Source organism: Labeo rohita, chromosome 8 (assembly GCF_022985175.1).
Source record: "Labeo rohita strain BAU-BD-2019 chromosome 8, IGBB_LRoh.1.0, whole genome shotgun sequence".
NCBI classification, from domain to species: domain Eukaryota; kingdom Metazoa; phylum Chordata; class Actinopteri; order Cypriniformes; family Cyprinidae; genus Labeo; species Labeo rohita.
Window position 1 is genome coordinate 2403897 of NC_066876.1, and position 16479 is coordinate 2420375.

Sequence of the window (16479 nt, forward strand, 5' to 3'; positions counted from 1 at the left end):
ACACAACTGAAAACGCATGTCACATGACCATTCATGCAGGTACAACCATAGATATGTGTAGATGCCCTATTATTTGTGGACAGTGGGGAAAAAAAAGAACGAAAAGAAATTCAGTGAACACTTATTTTACTATGGTCTCTTACCTGGTGGCATCACTTTAAAACATGACTCCAGGAAGGGCACTCTCATATAGATGGGCTGGGAAGTCTGGCGCTCTGGATCAGTGTTACCAAAATACAGAAGGTCCAAAATATATGACACCCAGGTGGTACCTAGAATGAATGAAGAGTAGACTGTAGGCATTACTGCCTAAATCTTAGGTAATGGACCTGTGTAGTTCTAAATTTTAGAACAAGTGCAGGTCTCAAACTAACAGCAATATAGACCTATACACAGGATGATAATCAACAACCTAAAAGCACATGAATAACGTACTCCAACTCCAACAGAAAGGTACCAAGAACATCAATAAAATAGTCCATGTGACATCAGTGGTCAACCGTAATTTTATGAAGCTACGTGTTTTTTGCACAAAAAAGTATTCTCGTAGCTTCATAAAATTACGGTTGAACCACTGATTTCACATGGACTATTTTGTCGATGTTCTTGGTACTGTTCTGGGCCTTGAACATGGAAGGACCCTATCTATGGAGAGTCAAAAAACTCTTGAATTTCATCAAATATCTTAATTTGTATTCTGAAGATGAACAAAGGTCTAGGGGTTTGGAATGACATGAGGTTGAGTAATTAATGACAGCATTTTCATTTTTGGGTGAAATATCCCTTTAATTTGGATTGAGGAACATGTAGGAGAATTTGTGCATTAGTAATGATCTCTGACTGTTGAACATGAATAAGATCAGCAGTGTATAGAAGGGCTGCTCCATGCAAGGATTTTAAAAACAAGGAATAAAATAGATTAAAAATTAGCTTTGACAACTTCACTTACTTGAGTTACATTTTAAAGCACTGTCACAGATCACACCCAGATTTTTTTATTTGATGGTTCCTAAAAGAGCTCAATGTACCCAGATTAATCACCTCTATTTTTGATTAAAACATCCCTATAGTAACCACAAACACCCCAAGACACTGGAAGAGTTTGAGTTAAAAGGCAAATACAGTTGTGTGTCATCGGCGTTAGAATGAAAGGACACAATAAATTAATCCAAAATCATTGCTAACGGTAGAATATAAAGAGAAAAGAAAAAGGGTGCTAAGATAGAACAAAATCATTGTCCTTTGAAAAAAATAAGAAGGTACAAGGGGAACAAAAGAGAGGAAAACCAGGTAAAAGTCCATAAAACAGAACATAATTGTGCCAGCTAATTCAACTCCCTCTCTGTTACACATTTGACAGGATGGCTCACACACCCTGGTGCCACTAAAAGCTTTCTGATATCAGATGAAAATATTAACCAATGCCTATTCAGCATTCAAAAACTTGCCAGTCCAGACACCATCAAGTGCTCTCACCTGCTTTGGGGTAAGTGGCGATTAGAATGTCATCAGGTCTTGCTTGAAAGTTTTTCACCTTTTCCCAGTTGTCAGTGAAGTAGTTGATCATAGAAATACCCTCAAAATCAATCAGTTCAGGCCTACTTTGTTTAATCTGTGGCAGTGAAAAGTGTCAGTTTATTATTGAGGTTTCACTTCACTGAATAATTATCAAGCAAGACTACAAATGCTAATCACAACAACAACAATAAATAAAACAATACAATACACTATGCAGTAAGTACTGAGAAAACCATTAGGCTTTTCATTGTCATCCCTTTTAGGAATAGGACTCTTTTTGTTTCAGATTTGAGGTTTTGGAGTCTTTTACAGGTACACTGTAAAAATGCTTTTTCAAAGTTGTAAATAAAACAAAGAATATTTCTAATACTTTGTACAAGAAAATACTTTCTGTGTCTTTCAAGTTTAAAATGTCATGTTTCATTTAATGTGCTATTTGATGTTTCTTTGAAATGCTTTGGATAGTGCCGTACCAGTGTTTTAGCTTGCGAAACACAGCAGGTAATGTCATTTCAACATGGCAAACTACACTGAGAGTGGTGACCTGCACCATACATACAGTCATTTTTTTTAGCATGCTGTTATCTCAGTTATAACTTGCTATGTCTTTTCCCAATTTGTCACACCCAAAAGTAAAAAAAAAAAAACTGCTTTTGATTTATTAATGTGGTTTTCTTTAAAACACTTAAATATTTAATGTATTCTACTCACTGACGAGAAGTCAGGGTTTTCCATAATGACGATTCCTTGACAGCTGTTTTCTTAATCTTTCCTTTCCCCTTTCGCTCTTCTCTTTTGCTTTTTCCAGTTTCTTGTAGCTCTTCTTTGTTAAACTATATTCCATGCAGTTCTTATATGCTGATTCTACAAATCACAACGTATCTTATCCGTCCTCCCTTTTCCTGGCCCATCCCTCTCTCTCTCTCTCTGTCTCTCTCACTCTCTTTCTCTTACTTTCTTTGTACTTTGCACTCAACCTCAAACAACAGGTTATGTAAGTTCAGGCAGTAAATGTAATACAAAGGACACTTCCCAGGGCCCCCAAGCACTGGCTTTTGGTTCTCACAGGAAGTGAGTGTATATCTCAAAGGAGCAGTGTTTTTTTTTTTTTTTTTTTTTTTTTTGGGAGACTTGGAGAAAATGAATAGGCCCCTTTCCTTAGTGGTCCCAGATTACTTCCAGATTACTTTTTTCTTTCCTGAAACACCCGTAAAAACATTTAAGGAATGTATTTCACCATCACTTTATTATTTCCAGTAGACCTGTTCATTGGGCTTTAAGCTGTTCATGGTAGAAATTATTTATACATATGTGGTGATAAAGTATTTTGGAGCTGACACATCTAGGAAAGTATTCAATTTTCAATTAGATTTTTAAAAAGATGAGAAACACCACCACCACCAACAACAGCAACAACGTTGTATTGTTTAATAATTAATGTTTGTTTAAAAGATTTTACTTCAATTAATTATTGAATGAATGTTACAATTCCTTACTATTTCCAGGTTTTCACTGAAGTCTAGTGATTGGTGAAATTGGTGAAAAATCATAAAAACAACCACTAGTAATATGATTTAATGGGTTTTCCCTTTTGACCAATAGGTGGCGCTATTATCAAATCGATGTGGTATGGTCAGTGTAAAAAGACAATTGCTTATACAAAGTTTGGTGTCAATATGTCAAAGCTTTGCAGAGATACAGCCTCAAACGTAGTCTGGCATCGTGCCTCATGTTGCATCACTATACAAAAACATTAATGTCTATCGACACAAAATCTATAACATTTTGTCAGCACAGTCTGAAGATGATCTGAATTGATTTTGGTGAAAATTGGACCAACTGTCAAGGAGGAGTTTGAAAAAGTAGGTTTTCAATATAAATCAAAATGGCGGACAGGAAGTTCAGGCCACAATGGCATAATTGGTATCTATGTTGTCGGCATGACCCAAGGAATATTTGAGACCAGTTTCATTACAACAGGCTAATGCAATGAAAAGTTATTAGCATTTTTGGAAATTTCATAGTTAATGGTTAATGAATGGTTTAGTACTCTTGACCAATAGGTGGCGCTGTTACCAAATTGATGTTGCGTGGTCAGTGTGAGGTGACAATGGCACATAAAACATTTGCCATCAATATGTAAAAGCTTTGCAGAGTTACAACATGCAGTTTGGCATCTTTCCAGCTGCATCAATTCGTTGATGCGCTAAACGAAAACGGTGTCCTACTGTATATCGACATGAAATCAATAACTTTTTGTCAGCATGGTCTGATGATGATTTGAGCCAATTTTGGTGAAAATCAGACAAACCGTCTAGGGCGAGTTCGAAAAAGTAGGTTTTTCAAACAATTAAAAATCGCAAAAAAACTAAACCTTACAATTTTTGCATTTGTATTTGGTATTCATTCGACTTGAATCAGAAGAAAAAAGAATTTCTGTTTGATTCAAAAGTTATTAGCATAAACATGAGTGAAAATTTGGACAAGTGGCGGTGCTAGAGAGTTTGAGTTAGAGACTCCAAATTTGCTATGGTTAATGTTGAGACTGTCCTCTATCAGTGTGCCAAATTTCACAACTTTCCCACAAGTGGTTCTATGGGCTTCCATAGCGGAAGAAGAAGAAGAAGAAGAAAAAAGAATGCTAACGGATACAATCAGTGCCATTGCACCTTCAGTGCTTGGCCCCTAATAAAATAAAATAAAATAAAAATCTCATCATACATGTTAATACTATCCAGAATCTTTCACTTTCTCAACTACAGCCCTAGTGGCTTCTGGAGCAGTTTCACCTTCACTATCCGAAAAGCACTGATGTCTTTGGCATTTGTGACTGGTCAGTTTATATAAATGAACCTTAAGACAAAATATGGTTTAAAGCATTTCTTTATTTGAACCAGTAAAACAAATTAAACGTTAAATTTGCAGCCTATTTCCAAAGAATTTCCCCCAAACACTTCTACCTGCTGGGGGAACAGATAATCCCACTCCAATGTGACAGCATTAGTTGAATAATTGTTATTGTCTCTGCATACAGTATAACACTGGGATAAAGGAAGATGATATTTAAAAAAATATTTATAATATATTCTGTAAGTCAAAGCAGAGAAGCCATAATTAGGCTTCTGTTCTGGTGCAGTATTAAATCTCAGTGCGGAACTTGACAGTGGTGTTCTTCATCTTCTGTTTGTAGACCTCATCGAACTGTTCATTCTGTGCCACAGTGAAGTGATTTTTCCAGTCTCCAACTTTACCTTTTGAAACGGAAACAAAAAGATAAAAGCAAGTGAAATGATAGAATCCAGAAGGTCTAAAGTACTTGCACTTAGTGGTTTATTAACCTTTCCGCATGAAGGGTGAGATCTTGAAGTCCATGACTGGGACTGTGGAATAGTTGGTCATCTTGTTCTGTTTCATGGCGTCAAACTGAACTCCTTTTGTTATTTTCTCCCTCTCTTCAACTGAAGTGGACAAACCCAAGAAGGAGCACAAACGTTCCACCTCGCGTCCTGTGTCCTGAGGAAGACATACAGACAGCATCCACCAAACCTTACTGATTTTATGCTAATATGTTTGCCAAAAATCTCATTTTATATACTGACCTTACCTCAGCCAAATCCTCATAAAACATGTACAGTAAGTTGGAATATGTCTGTTTTTTCTCCCACCATCCATTGACATGGTCGAACCAAGGACCAAACACTTCTATTGGGAAATTTTGGATGTTAAAACAAATTCTTCAGTGACAAATTCGGTGACAATTTTCTTGATTTAAATGTAAGTGTTGCACAAAAAAAGAGCAATCAAATCTTTTTACTCTACCAATGCACATGTAGATTGTGTGTTTATGTAAACAACATATTCTGACATTAAAATGGTTCAAGCAATTTTTCCAACAACTTGCTAAACACATTGTCATGTTGACTGAAAACATTTTTATACTGATTTTGCAGCACCACAGTGGAAAAATATCCATTTCAGCTCGACATGAAATTGAAGTTTATTTTTTCACTGTAGTGCTGTGAAATTAGAATAAAAATGTTCTCAATAAATATGTTCCTTTGGAGATAATACAGCTGTGAAACTGTGATTGGAGTAAGTACACTATTATGATTGATCATTTTTAGGATTTTTTTTTTTTTTTATTATTATTCTTAACAATGACTCAAGATTTTCTTTTTTGTTTTGCTTCACCAGTGTGTAGAAATTATAAAACCCATGATGCAAAACAGAAAGCAAAGACAAGGCAAGACAAGAGCTTATGTTTTATATCTTGTCTTCTGTGAAGACAAACACAAAAGCTAGAAGTTCCCAGTCTAGCTACAAAAGCCTTTCATTTACATTAGTAACATTTAATTTACAGTAGTTACATTAGTAATATACCTATGTTTTAATGAGTTATTTGAAGGCGTAGAAAAGCAACTACAACCGTTCCTTTAATCTGCTTTGATTGGTTTGGTTTGATGGTGGAAAAGTTGCTTTAGTCATATCCACATTGTTATTGAAAAATATGATATAATTTCATTATTTTACCTCACAAAATATTTTACTTACTCTTTCCTTCCATAAATTTCTGCAAGTAAGTGTTCCAGTTTCCAGGTTCAGGTTCCCCCATGTTCATTCGATCAAAATGAAAATAGGAAACTGCATTGTCTTTTGCATTTCGAGCTACATACACAACCTGAATGAGTGGGGGAAAAAGACAAGAAACAAGATTTTCATTAAATTCATTAATGCTAATAACAATTATTCGGTATAACAACATGACGCAACGTCAAAGTTTCTACGACAGGGAATCTAAGGATCCACTTAAGAAACCTTAAGGCGGGGGGGTTGTAAGTTTTTTTTTTTTTTAATGTAGGTCTATATAAAGGCTAGTACAGAAATAGACTACAGACATTTCATGAAGTAATAAATAAAAAATAAAACACTGCAAAATCTTCACTGTATACATTAAAGATAATTCTTATTACAGTTAATAAGTGATTCAGTGAAGAACAGTGAGTGATTTTCTCTTTTTCTTTTGTTGTTTGATCATTGTTTGACGTGGTCGGCTGCTGCTTAAGGTTTACTTAAGACAAAACCGACTTCATTTACATGAATAGTCTCCAATACGAGCATGTGTGTAGCAATAACACACTGAAAAAAATGTTATGTTGAATTTACTTAATTTTATTACGTCAAGGGGTTGCACGAAATAAATTTATCTAAGTCCAGATATATTTTTTAAGTTGAGAGAATTTATATTTTATAAGTTGAGTTTACTTATATTTTATAAATTGGTTGTACTTATATTTTATACATTGAGTTTATTAATCTCTTTTCCACAAACAACATTACAGTTTGACTTGATTTCTGTCATATATCCACAAATATTATTTGAGAACATCTAAACAGAGGTTTAGATGTTTTATTAAAAAAGTTTTTCAGTTTCATTTGACCTCACCATCATGGCGAACAGGGTTTACTTTAGTTGGGCTCTTGAGCCTTCACTTTCTTAATATAATTTTTTTGTTCTTTGGTTGCTGTAATTGTGTTTACAGAGCACATTTGTTATAGCGCCAAAAAAAAAAAAAAAAACAAGGGGAGGGCCTTATTAAATGTTCTTGGTTAATTATTATTGATGGTGTAATCATCATCCAGTGGTCTGATTTGCTGATATCGTTCTATGGTTTACCTCTTAGTTTCATGATATTCACAATAGTTGTATGAACTCTTACTATTACTACTTTAAGATCTCCAGCATTACTTAGACACACACAGACATCAAGAATCAGCATATGAATCTCAACAATGGTGATATTCAACAGCTGCATGCTGGGAGTCATGGGTGAGTTTTATAATCTGCTGTTACCCAGCATGCAGCTGTTGAATGTCACCATTGTTGAGATTCAAATGCTGATTCTTGATGTCTGTGTGTGTCAAAGGGACACCGTAGATTTCAAGGTTTAGTGTATAAGATAAACATCCATAATAGTTCATACACTTGTTGTAAATATTATGAAAATAATAGACTAACCACTGCATGAGATCAGTGCATCAGGCCACTGGATGTTAGTGATTTCCCCACAAACAAAAATTAACCAAAAACACCTAATCAGACTTCTTTTTGGCTTTGTTATTTTGCTGTAATAGATGTGCTTCATACACATAATTATAGCAGCCAAAAAAAAAATAAAAAATCAAGAGTCCAACTAAAGTAAACCCTGATCGCCATGATGGTGAGGTCAATTGAAACATAAAAATATATATATATATATATATATAAAACATCTAAACCTCTGTTTAGATGTTCTGAAATAATATTTGTAGATATATGACAGAAATCAAGCCAAACTGTAATGTTTGTGGAGTTGTTTAATCAGAGATTTAATGTATATTAAATTTATTATATTAATTTCATTTTATCTTTGGCTGTGTCTGATTCTTGTGTTTCTCTTTCCTTCTGTGATTCTGCTTGTAAACAGCAGGTGTTGATCATTATTGGTCAATCATGACATAATGATCTCCTTAACTCCAACACTGTGTCAATGCTACTTGAACACTCTGTAGTGTGGAAACACATGAACACTGAGCAGGGTTTGTTTAACACTGGGAAATGTTACATAAACTTTACCTGTTTCATTTACGTAAGACTGATGTATTTGAATTACATTAAGTTTAATTGATTTGTTTAAATTAAAACTATGTAATCTAAATGCATGGAACTGATGTATGTAATTGAATTAAGTTTAGGGCTGAAATATTTTTTGAGTGTATATGGAAATTAAATGAAACTTATTTTTTTCTAATTACTTTTAATTGAATGAAATTAACTTGTTTTAAACAAGGGCAGTGAATTTGAAAATTAATAATAAAAAATAAGTAGGATTAAATAACACATTAAAATCAGTGAAATTAACCAGATAAAAACATGTAACATTTACAAGGGGTCAGAATCATTTTTTTCAGTGCAGACCCTATTAGAAGCGAAAGAGAACTCTGTATTCGCACACTGACTGAGAGGCGCGTTCTGGGATCGCGCTTTGAGTGTGCGCGCACTAGTGATGGGCGGATGGCGGGTCGGGTGAGTCGGGTAATAAAAAAATGCATTCTGATTATTTGCCGGTGGGTCGCGGGTGGATGAGATGAATCAATAGTGAGGCAAATATTAACTACATTTTCTAAAATATGAACCTGTTCTAAATACTTTTTTCAGGCAAACGATTTTATATTTGTGTGTGTGTCTGTGTGTTCACCTGTTCGAGAAGTTGTGACAGAAAAAAAGACATTCCAGATCAAGTTTGAAGGGAGTTACGCCTGTGTTAATGCTATTGAGTAGGGTAATATTTAGTGGTGTAGTGCAGTACCTGCGGATACCCATTTTTTAATCCGTCGGCTTTGCGTATACCCACTTCTAAATCCCCTTTGATGCGCATCATTCAGTAGTGTGTATCATGACAGGCCACCATTTCTAATTCAATCGTATGTGAATAAATGCAAATATTCGCTCAAAACACATAAAGACGGTAGGGAATGTGGCGCCGGCTTCCTTTGAAATATGTTCGATGATTGCGCCTGACACGCGCCCGCGCCCGCTCCGTCCGCGCCAGCACCAGATTTGCCGAGTAGTAAAATTAACAATTATTATTGATTACTAATTTGAATCAGTACGAAAACAATACCTTAAAAATGAAAAGAAATAGATTTTTAAGATCTGAAATTTCTTAAACTGGGTGAACCCCTGTAATCTTTTGTCCAAGGATCCAGTAGATTGCGGAGAGTCACGTCCAGATGTCAGTTAACGTTATTCTTTTTAGCGTGGCTTCGGCTTAAAAGCACGAACGATTAATCTTATGTAAGTGTGCAGCGATGTGCAGATCAGCTGAATCAATCTGCTGTTAAAAATGAACCATCCATTCATCATATCATCATGCAAAACTAACAATTAGAATAATCGTAAAGGACGATCGGGTGCGGGTTGGGTGGTGTTATCTAAATCAGAGAAAAATACAGGTGCGGGTGGGTGGCGGGCGTATAATTTATTTGAAGCTGCGGATTCGGGTGAAGACTGAGCTCATCCGCGCATCTCTAGTGCGCACATAAACCCGTCGGCTTTCAAGTAGCCTACTGGACAAGACTTTCGTGATAATGAATCGAGTCAGTGACATTCCGTCAACTGTCTCTGGACTCGGACGGACTCGGGATATTTTCCGAGTCCGAAAGGCTTGAGTCCGAGTCAAGTCCGAGTAAAAATGCATCCGAGTCCGTGACAAGTCCGAGTCGCCTAAAAATTGTACTCGAGACCGGACTCGAGTCCGAGTACGAGTCCGAGTACCCCAACTCTAGAAAATAGTGCAAGAAAAATGCCAAATTATTCAGTTTTCCTTCACAGTCAAAATAATAGATACTAACATTGTCTTTCATTGTCCTTGTTAGAATCTAAGAAAATGTAGTTTAGTGTTTCATAACCCTTAAATGTTGTTATGCATTCCAACAAATGCATAGTCCTTATTTAACCTTTAAAAAGAATTGAGAAAATTAAAAATCAAGGAAAACAAGTCCCTATGGCATCTGCTTGAAATGCAATGGATGGAGTCAAGAAAGAAATGGAAAGAACTATTCTGTAGTGTAATGTCATTGTGTCATGTAAAGAAAAGGGATTCATTCAAACTATAATCTCACATAGCTAGATCTACATAATCTATAGTCTCAAATATACTTTATAATCAAACCATCAGAACAATTACCGAATCTGTTAGGATGCTAGTAAATTACAGAGCTGGTGCAAACATATCCACATCATTATCTTTGTGCTTATTTTGTTATTGAGAGGAAAGTGTGCAGGCACAGCATATATTTACATATCCATCTTACATATTCATCAGTGTTTGGATGTTTGGTAACATATTGCTGCAAAGGTATTTCCAACTTTTTTTTTCTAAGCAAAGAAAATAAATCTGCAATGTAACAGAACATTTTCTGTTAAACATGAATCTCTGAAGCACAAATTAAAAATATTATTTTAAATTTCATAATAGGATGATCAATATAGACTGCTATTTCTAAGCTGTGGCAGATTCATGACATGTCGTCACCTACCACATCACTAAATGAAATTAACCCTCATATACTTTACTCTTGAGTTCTGCTCCCAGAAGGACTTGGGCACAAGCTGAACAGGTAAATGAGTTTTAATGAGGCGAGGAGATGTAGGCAGATTATCAGCCAGTTCCGTCCCTGTAAGTGAAAACATTAGATGTGTTTGTAAAAATGAACGTCCTATTTGTCATTGCATTTAAGCCAGAACATACAGATAAAAATTGTAATCTTCATATAATCATCAGTTTCAATCTTCAGATTATACAGTTTAGTGCATCACCATGCCCTCACTTTGTATTAATGAGTAGGGGTGTAACGGTACACAGATGTCACGGTTCAGTACGTACCTCGGTTCGAGGGTCACGTTTCGAAACGATTTCGGTGCAACAGAAAAAAAACAAATCTACTATGCTAGATTTCTTTCCATTTATTTTAAACAGACAGTAGTACAAATTACAATTTTTCCACCTTCATGTGAAAATACTAAATATTATATCAAATTAATGTCATATTTAGGCTATAAAATCTGCAGTACATACACTACCGTTCAAAAGTTTGGGGTCAGTAAGACTTGTAATAGTCTTTAAAGTAGTCTCTTATGCTCATCAAGGCTGCATTTATTTGATAAAAAAAAAAAAAAAAAAAAAAAGTAATATTGCAAAATGTTTTTACAATATAAAATAATGTTTAATAAGAATTTATTCCTGTGATGAAAAGCTGAATTTTTATCAGCTGTTACTCCAGTCTTAAGTGTCACATGATCCTTCAGAAATCATTCTAATATGTGGATTTATTATTAGAATGATCAGTGTTGGATAATATCAACAGTTGTGCTGCCAAATATTTTTTGGAACCTGTAATTTTTTTTTTCAGGATTCTTTCATGAATAACAAGTTTAAAAAGTACAGTGTTTATTCAAAATATAAATATTTTATAACAATGTAAATTATTTATTAATAACTTTTAATAAACTTTTAATTATTAACTTAATACATCCTTGGTGAATAAAAGTATTAATTTCTTTAAAAAAAAAAAAAATAAAAAAAAATAAACAATAAAAATGTACTGACCCCAAACTTTTGAACGGTAGTGTATATTCATACAAGGAATAAATACTTGACATATTTAATTTAGTTAACTGATAGACAAGGGGAAAAAAACTGTGCCACATGTAACGTAGCCTAAATTTGCTCAGTTTCAGTTCAGTTTTGTGACAAAAAGGAAACTCAAATGGCAGAAAGTGACATTCTGTTTATTTTTTGTTTTGAGTTGATTTTGCTGGTATGAGGAAAGTTGAAGTAATTTCAACACAAACACAAAACATATCAGTTCTAGGCTTCTAGCATTGCTAACTTGACAGCGCAGTTGGTACTTTATCAAAATAAAATACAGTGAACCAAACATCAGCGCGTCTGCCTCACTGTGTCACCGTTAGAACGCGACTGAAGTACAAAGTCTATCATTTACATAATAAATAATAGTTCAGCATTTGGATGCATTGCAAATATGGAAATATTATGGAATATGAGAGAGGTAGGAGCACAAAGCTCCATTTCGCAAACAGCTGAGTTTAAAGTAACCTTTAAAGTAACCTTATACTCCTATGTCAGGGAGAGATGCATTCAGAATCAGCACAGTCAGTCAGTCACTGTCTAGTGGGCTTTGTTTTTGAGTGCGCAACTCCTGCCATTCACTGTTCTCACTGTTCATAGAGTTGCATTACTGCGGGTGCCCCCTTCTGGATTGAGGGTGAATTGCCTGTATTCGTTGTAAGGCCTCATGCACTGAACTGAGATGCCCGTACCATGACGGTTCGGTATGAATACATGTATCGTTACACCCCTATTAACAAGTGACGACATACACGATCTGTTATGTGTCTTTGCATGTGCTGGTGCAGACCACTTCACAATATAAAAGCATTGCTGTCATTTGGTTCTCTTCTTGAGGGAGGATCGTCAAGTGGTTGCACCCTGTGGCCCATGCATGCCCCCCGCGACCCTGCTTCAGACACTGTCACACCCTGAAGTATTCCCCACAGCACAGCTCTGAAGTAGTGTCTCATCTTACTCCACGGATCTAAGATTACATATTTAACCAAGATGTTTTCTGCCCAATTCAAGCTTTTATTAGTAGGATAGACTGGAAAAATTTACTTCTGATGAGTCTCGACTATGACAGGATTTCATGAGTTCTGATCCTTACTGCATCTAATTCTGGGTGTATTTAAAAGGCAGAGCTGCTTGACTGAAATGTCAATCGTTCAGTCACAGATACCATGGCATTTCCAGGCGGGGTAATAAAAAACATTTGCGTGCCCTTATTTTCAGAAGTTGTGTAAAACCAGCTAATCAGATTAGATCTAACTAGACAAAGAAAGTGTTTTCCAGTGTTGTGTGTAATATAGATCAGACAGTTGCATGCACTGTGGACTGCCTGCTTGTGTGATGCCTGAGGCTGAGACTTTTTTTAGTGAACTGACCTGATGGTACCCCTTGAATACAGGCCTCCAAGAATGGCACTCTCATATAGATGGGCTGGGAAGTCTGGCGCTCTGGAGCATCGTTACCAAAGTACAGAAGGTCAAGTATATAAGAGACCCAGGTTGTACCTAGACAGTGTTAGAAACATAACTGTCAAAAAAATGTGAAAAGAAAAATAAACACTGTAAGGTGGTTCTTCATGGTCTCTGCATTACAATACATGTTTAAATTTTAGGCAATTTATTTGTTACAAAAATATAAAACTGTGACAGTTATTTTGACAATGTTCATGCATAGGTGAATGTTCTCTGAATTTTAATGATTAGATATACAGTTTGGGAATAAAAAAAAAAATAAATAAAAAAATAAATTATTACCATACCAAAGCACCATTTTTCGTCCACATATTAAAAGTCATTTACTTCAGAAGTAAAGTTCATATTAAGACATTGTAAAAGTAATTTATTGATCAGTTTATCTGAAATCTACTTAAGAGGCATGGTGGAGGCAGTGGACTGGTCATCACATGCTGACCAAAAAAAAAAAAAAAACCTGTAAAGCTCTCACCTGCTTTGGGGTAAGTGGCAATTAGAATGTCATCAGGTCTTGCCTGAAAGTTTTTCACCTTTTCCCAGTTGTCAGTGAAGTAGTGGGTCATAGAAATTCCCTCAAAATCAAACAACTCAGGTCGACTAGTTGGTTTCATCTGTAATATCGAGAGGTGTCAGTTTTATGATTGAAATGCCTGCAATTAATGGTCAGTAGAAAATCAGCTTTGGTTAATAACATTTTCAAAATGTGAAAACCTGTAAATAACAAGCAAAATTTTGGATGTCAGTAACAATATAAATTAAATATGATAATAAGTTTTAGGAAAAAAAAAGTTATAATTTTCATGGTTTTATTGTCATCACTTTTAGGAATAGAATAATATTTTATGAACAGAATTCTAGAATTCTGAATTATTAGGGGTGGTAAACTCAGTTCCTGGAGGGCCACAGCCCTGCTGAGTTTAGTTCCAACCCTTCCCAAACACACATACCATGTAGTGTTCAGATAAGGATTGAATAAGCTGAACTCTGCACCCCTGGTGTATTTCCTATTGTAATTGTTTCAAGGTCATATTAATAGCTACAGTATACAGTTAATGGTTTAATACTTGCCAGTTCTTATTCCCAAATACTCACACTCAAAGGTGAACGAAACAGCTATTAATTCAAGATTAGTTGATAATTACAGGTGTTGGGACTTACGTCAGGCGAGAGGCCAGGCCAGGAGCTGGGTTAGGGAGTTAAGTAGGTCAAGTATTTTTCCAACTATACTACGAAACTTTATAGAAAAGTATTTACTTACGGAGAACAAGTCAGGAATTTCCATTATGTTAAAAAGTTGTTGTTCTTTTAAATCCTTTTTTTTTTTTTTTTTTTTTTGGTTGTTTGTCTGATCCTCTCTTCTGCTCTCTTCAGAAGTCTGTTGCAGCTCTTCTGTGTTAAGCTACATTTTGTGCTGTCATGTAGTGCTGATGTCTGCAAATCACGGCTTATCTTATCTTCAGGGTGCTAATTAAGGCCAGTTAACATTGCTCCAACAAGCTCAAATAAACACCACAAACTCTTAGAAACTTAGAATGTTAGAAGACACATTTAGTGTGTGATATGACCAAAATCCTACACCACAATATGAGTAATTTCCAATCACAGTAATTACATAGTAATTATCATAGTATAGGAATTTTGTCTGAAACTAGTTATGTCTCTAGATTACTAATTGAAATGAAAGATATAATCTATATTACTCAAGGTCAAAACAAAACTGATTAATGTTTAAATCTTTTAGATATATCTGACCATTCCTATACATTTGCCCTATACACTGCAAATATTAGTCACACAGAACATGCTCACAGAAACTGTACAGCTTGTTTTACTGCCACACTGTTGAATATTCTCTCTCTTGCTCTCTGAATCAGTAATTTCACGTAATTCTTCTTACTAAAAGTGGCACTTGTTTATTCGCTAGACAAATAAATAAATGCAATATAGCTAAATCTCAAATGGTGGCTCATTTATATCATCAACAGACATCATCATATCGCCAAGCCCTAAAACTGCTTCATGTTGTAAAGCATTAAGGCATTGTAGACATGACTTGACCCAACAAAACCTAACTACCATGTTTTAATGGCACACGTTTGTTGTGGCAGTGCGAATCAGCTTTACACAACCTTTATGGAGGTCAGATGGTGTCATATGATTTTTTTAATTGCCAATCCTTACAACAAGTTTGTGTATAGGTGGTTTCCAACCGTGTTCCTGGAGTACCATTGCACATTTTGCAAGTCTCCTATATCTTGGTTAATGTTTATTGTATAATGTTTATATAACTATGCGTGTTCATTGTTAGATTATATTAGTTCTTGATGTTACAACACTTTATTTTAATATGATTAAATTAATGAGTGCATGTTCAAAGTGACAGAAATCACTGTTTAAATAGCTTTAAGAATAATGTGTAGTCTTAGTTTATGTTAACTAATGTTTGTATATGCATCTTTACAGCAGTTTTATTGATACACTGATTGCCCCGCTGCTTCTTCCTGTCAGGATGTGTGTAGGAAGGAGCCGAGGACGAGGAAATATAACAAATGGGCTTTAATGGAATAATCCAAACAAGGGTACAGGACTCTCGTCTCGCGCCATAACATATACACTGGGGAGGGGGGGTGGGTGCCCTGGAGGCTCGTGCAGGGCAGACACAGGACGGAGAAAAGGAAGTACTCCAGGGCAGATCAGGGATCTCAGGAAGCCATGGCGGGTCAGGCAGCTCAGGGAGCCATGGCGGATCCATGCCATCAACCGCTCCATGGCAGCTATGGTAGCCACAGAGAGACATTTGTGGCTAAACTTATCGGGGATGAAGGAAAAGGACTGGGCCTTCCTCCTAGATGCCCCGATATTGCCTCTGGTCTGTTTGGCGAAGCAGTCAATATGGTCATTGACAAGTTTCAGGAGGCAAAAAAGCAAACTGCGGCTTTTAAGCAGTACCTCCCTCGCCGCTCAAAATCTAAGATGGCTGCTCCGAGTGGGTGGCCCCAGCTATCAGTTAGCTCACTGTACCAGGAGGTACAAAAGGAGAGTGTCCCTCCTCAGGGATTTCTGTTTGTTACTACAGGGTTAATGAGTACAGTGCCTATGATAGAAATGTAGAAATTTTTAAAAGAAAAAAATAAATATACATCCATGCCAAGATGTTCTTAGAAATGCACTATTGTCACGATAATGCAGGGATGAGAGCAGAGACAGAGATAAGGTGCAAACCAAATAGGAGTTTTATTGAAATTAAATATGAAATATGAAATATGGAGACCTTGTTCTTCTTTAACCATTTTTTTGGTATAATG

At 35.7% G+C, this 16479-nt stretch overlaps 1 protein-coding gene across 3 annotated transcripts in view; it reads right to left on the minus strand.

Annotated features, from left to right (window-relative positions):
- LOC127169216 (cytosolic sulfotransferase 3) overlaps positions 1 to 14500 on the minus strand; it is a 28450-nt gene extending 13950 nt beyond the window's left edge. Inside the window, exons 1-8 of one of the 3 annotated variants that reach the window (XM_051116433.1) lie at positions 14433 to 14500; positions 13647 to 13785; positions 13079 to 13207; positions 10634 to 10734; positions 6070 to 6196; positions 5123 to 5220; positions 4857 to 5031; positions 4432 to 4769 (exon numbers count right to left, since the gene is read on the minus strand). In XM_051116433.1, coding sequence (XP_050972390.1) covers positions 4657 to 4769; positions 4857 to 5031; positions 5123 to 5220; positions 6070 to 6196; positions 10634 to 10734; positions 13079 to 13207; positions 13647 to 13785; positions 14433 to 14456 — 906 coding nt within the window. In that variant the 5' untranslated portion in view covers positions 14457 to 14500 and the 3' untranslated portion in view covers positions 4432 to 4656. Of the gene's footprint in view, positions 1 to 143; positions 273 to 1476; positions 1613 to 2229; positions 2444 to 4431; positions 4770 to 4856; positions 5032 to 5122; positions 5221 to 6069; positions 6197 to 10633; positions 10735 to 13078; positions 13208 to 13646; positions 13786 to 14432 lie in introns of those variants that run through there. The other 2 variants (XM_051116432.1, XM_051116434.1) reach the window with 2 other exon arrangements.
- Positions 14501 to 16479: the final 1979 nt, after the last annotated feature.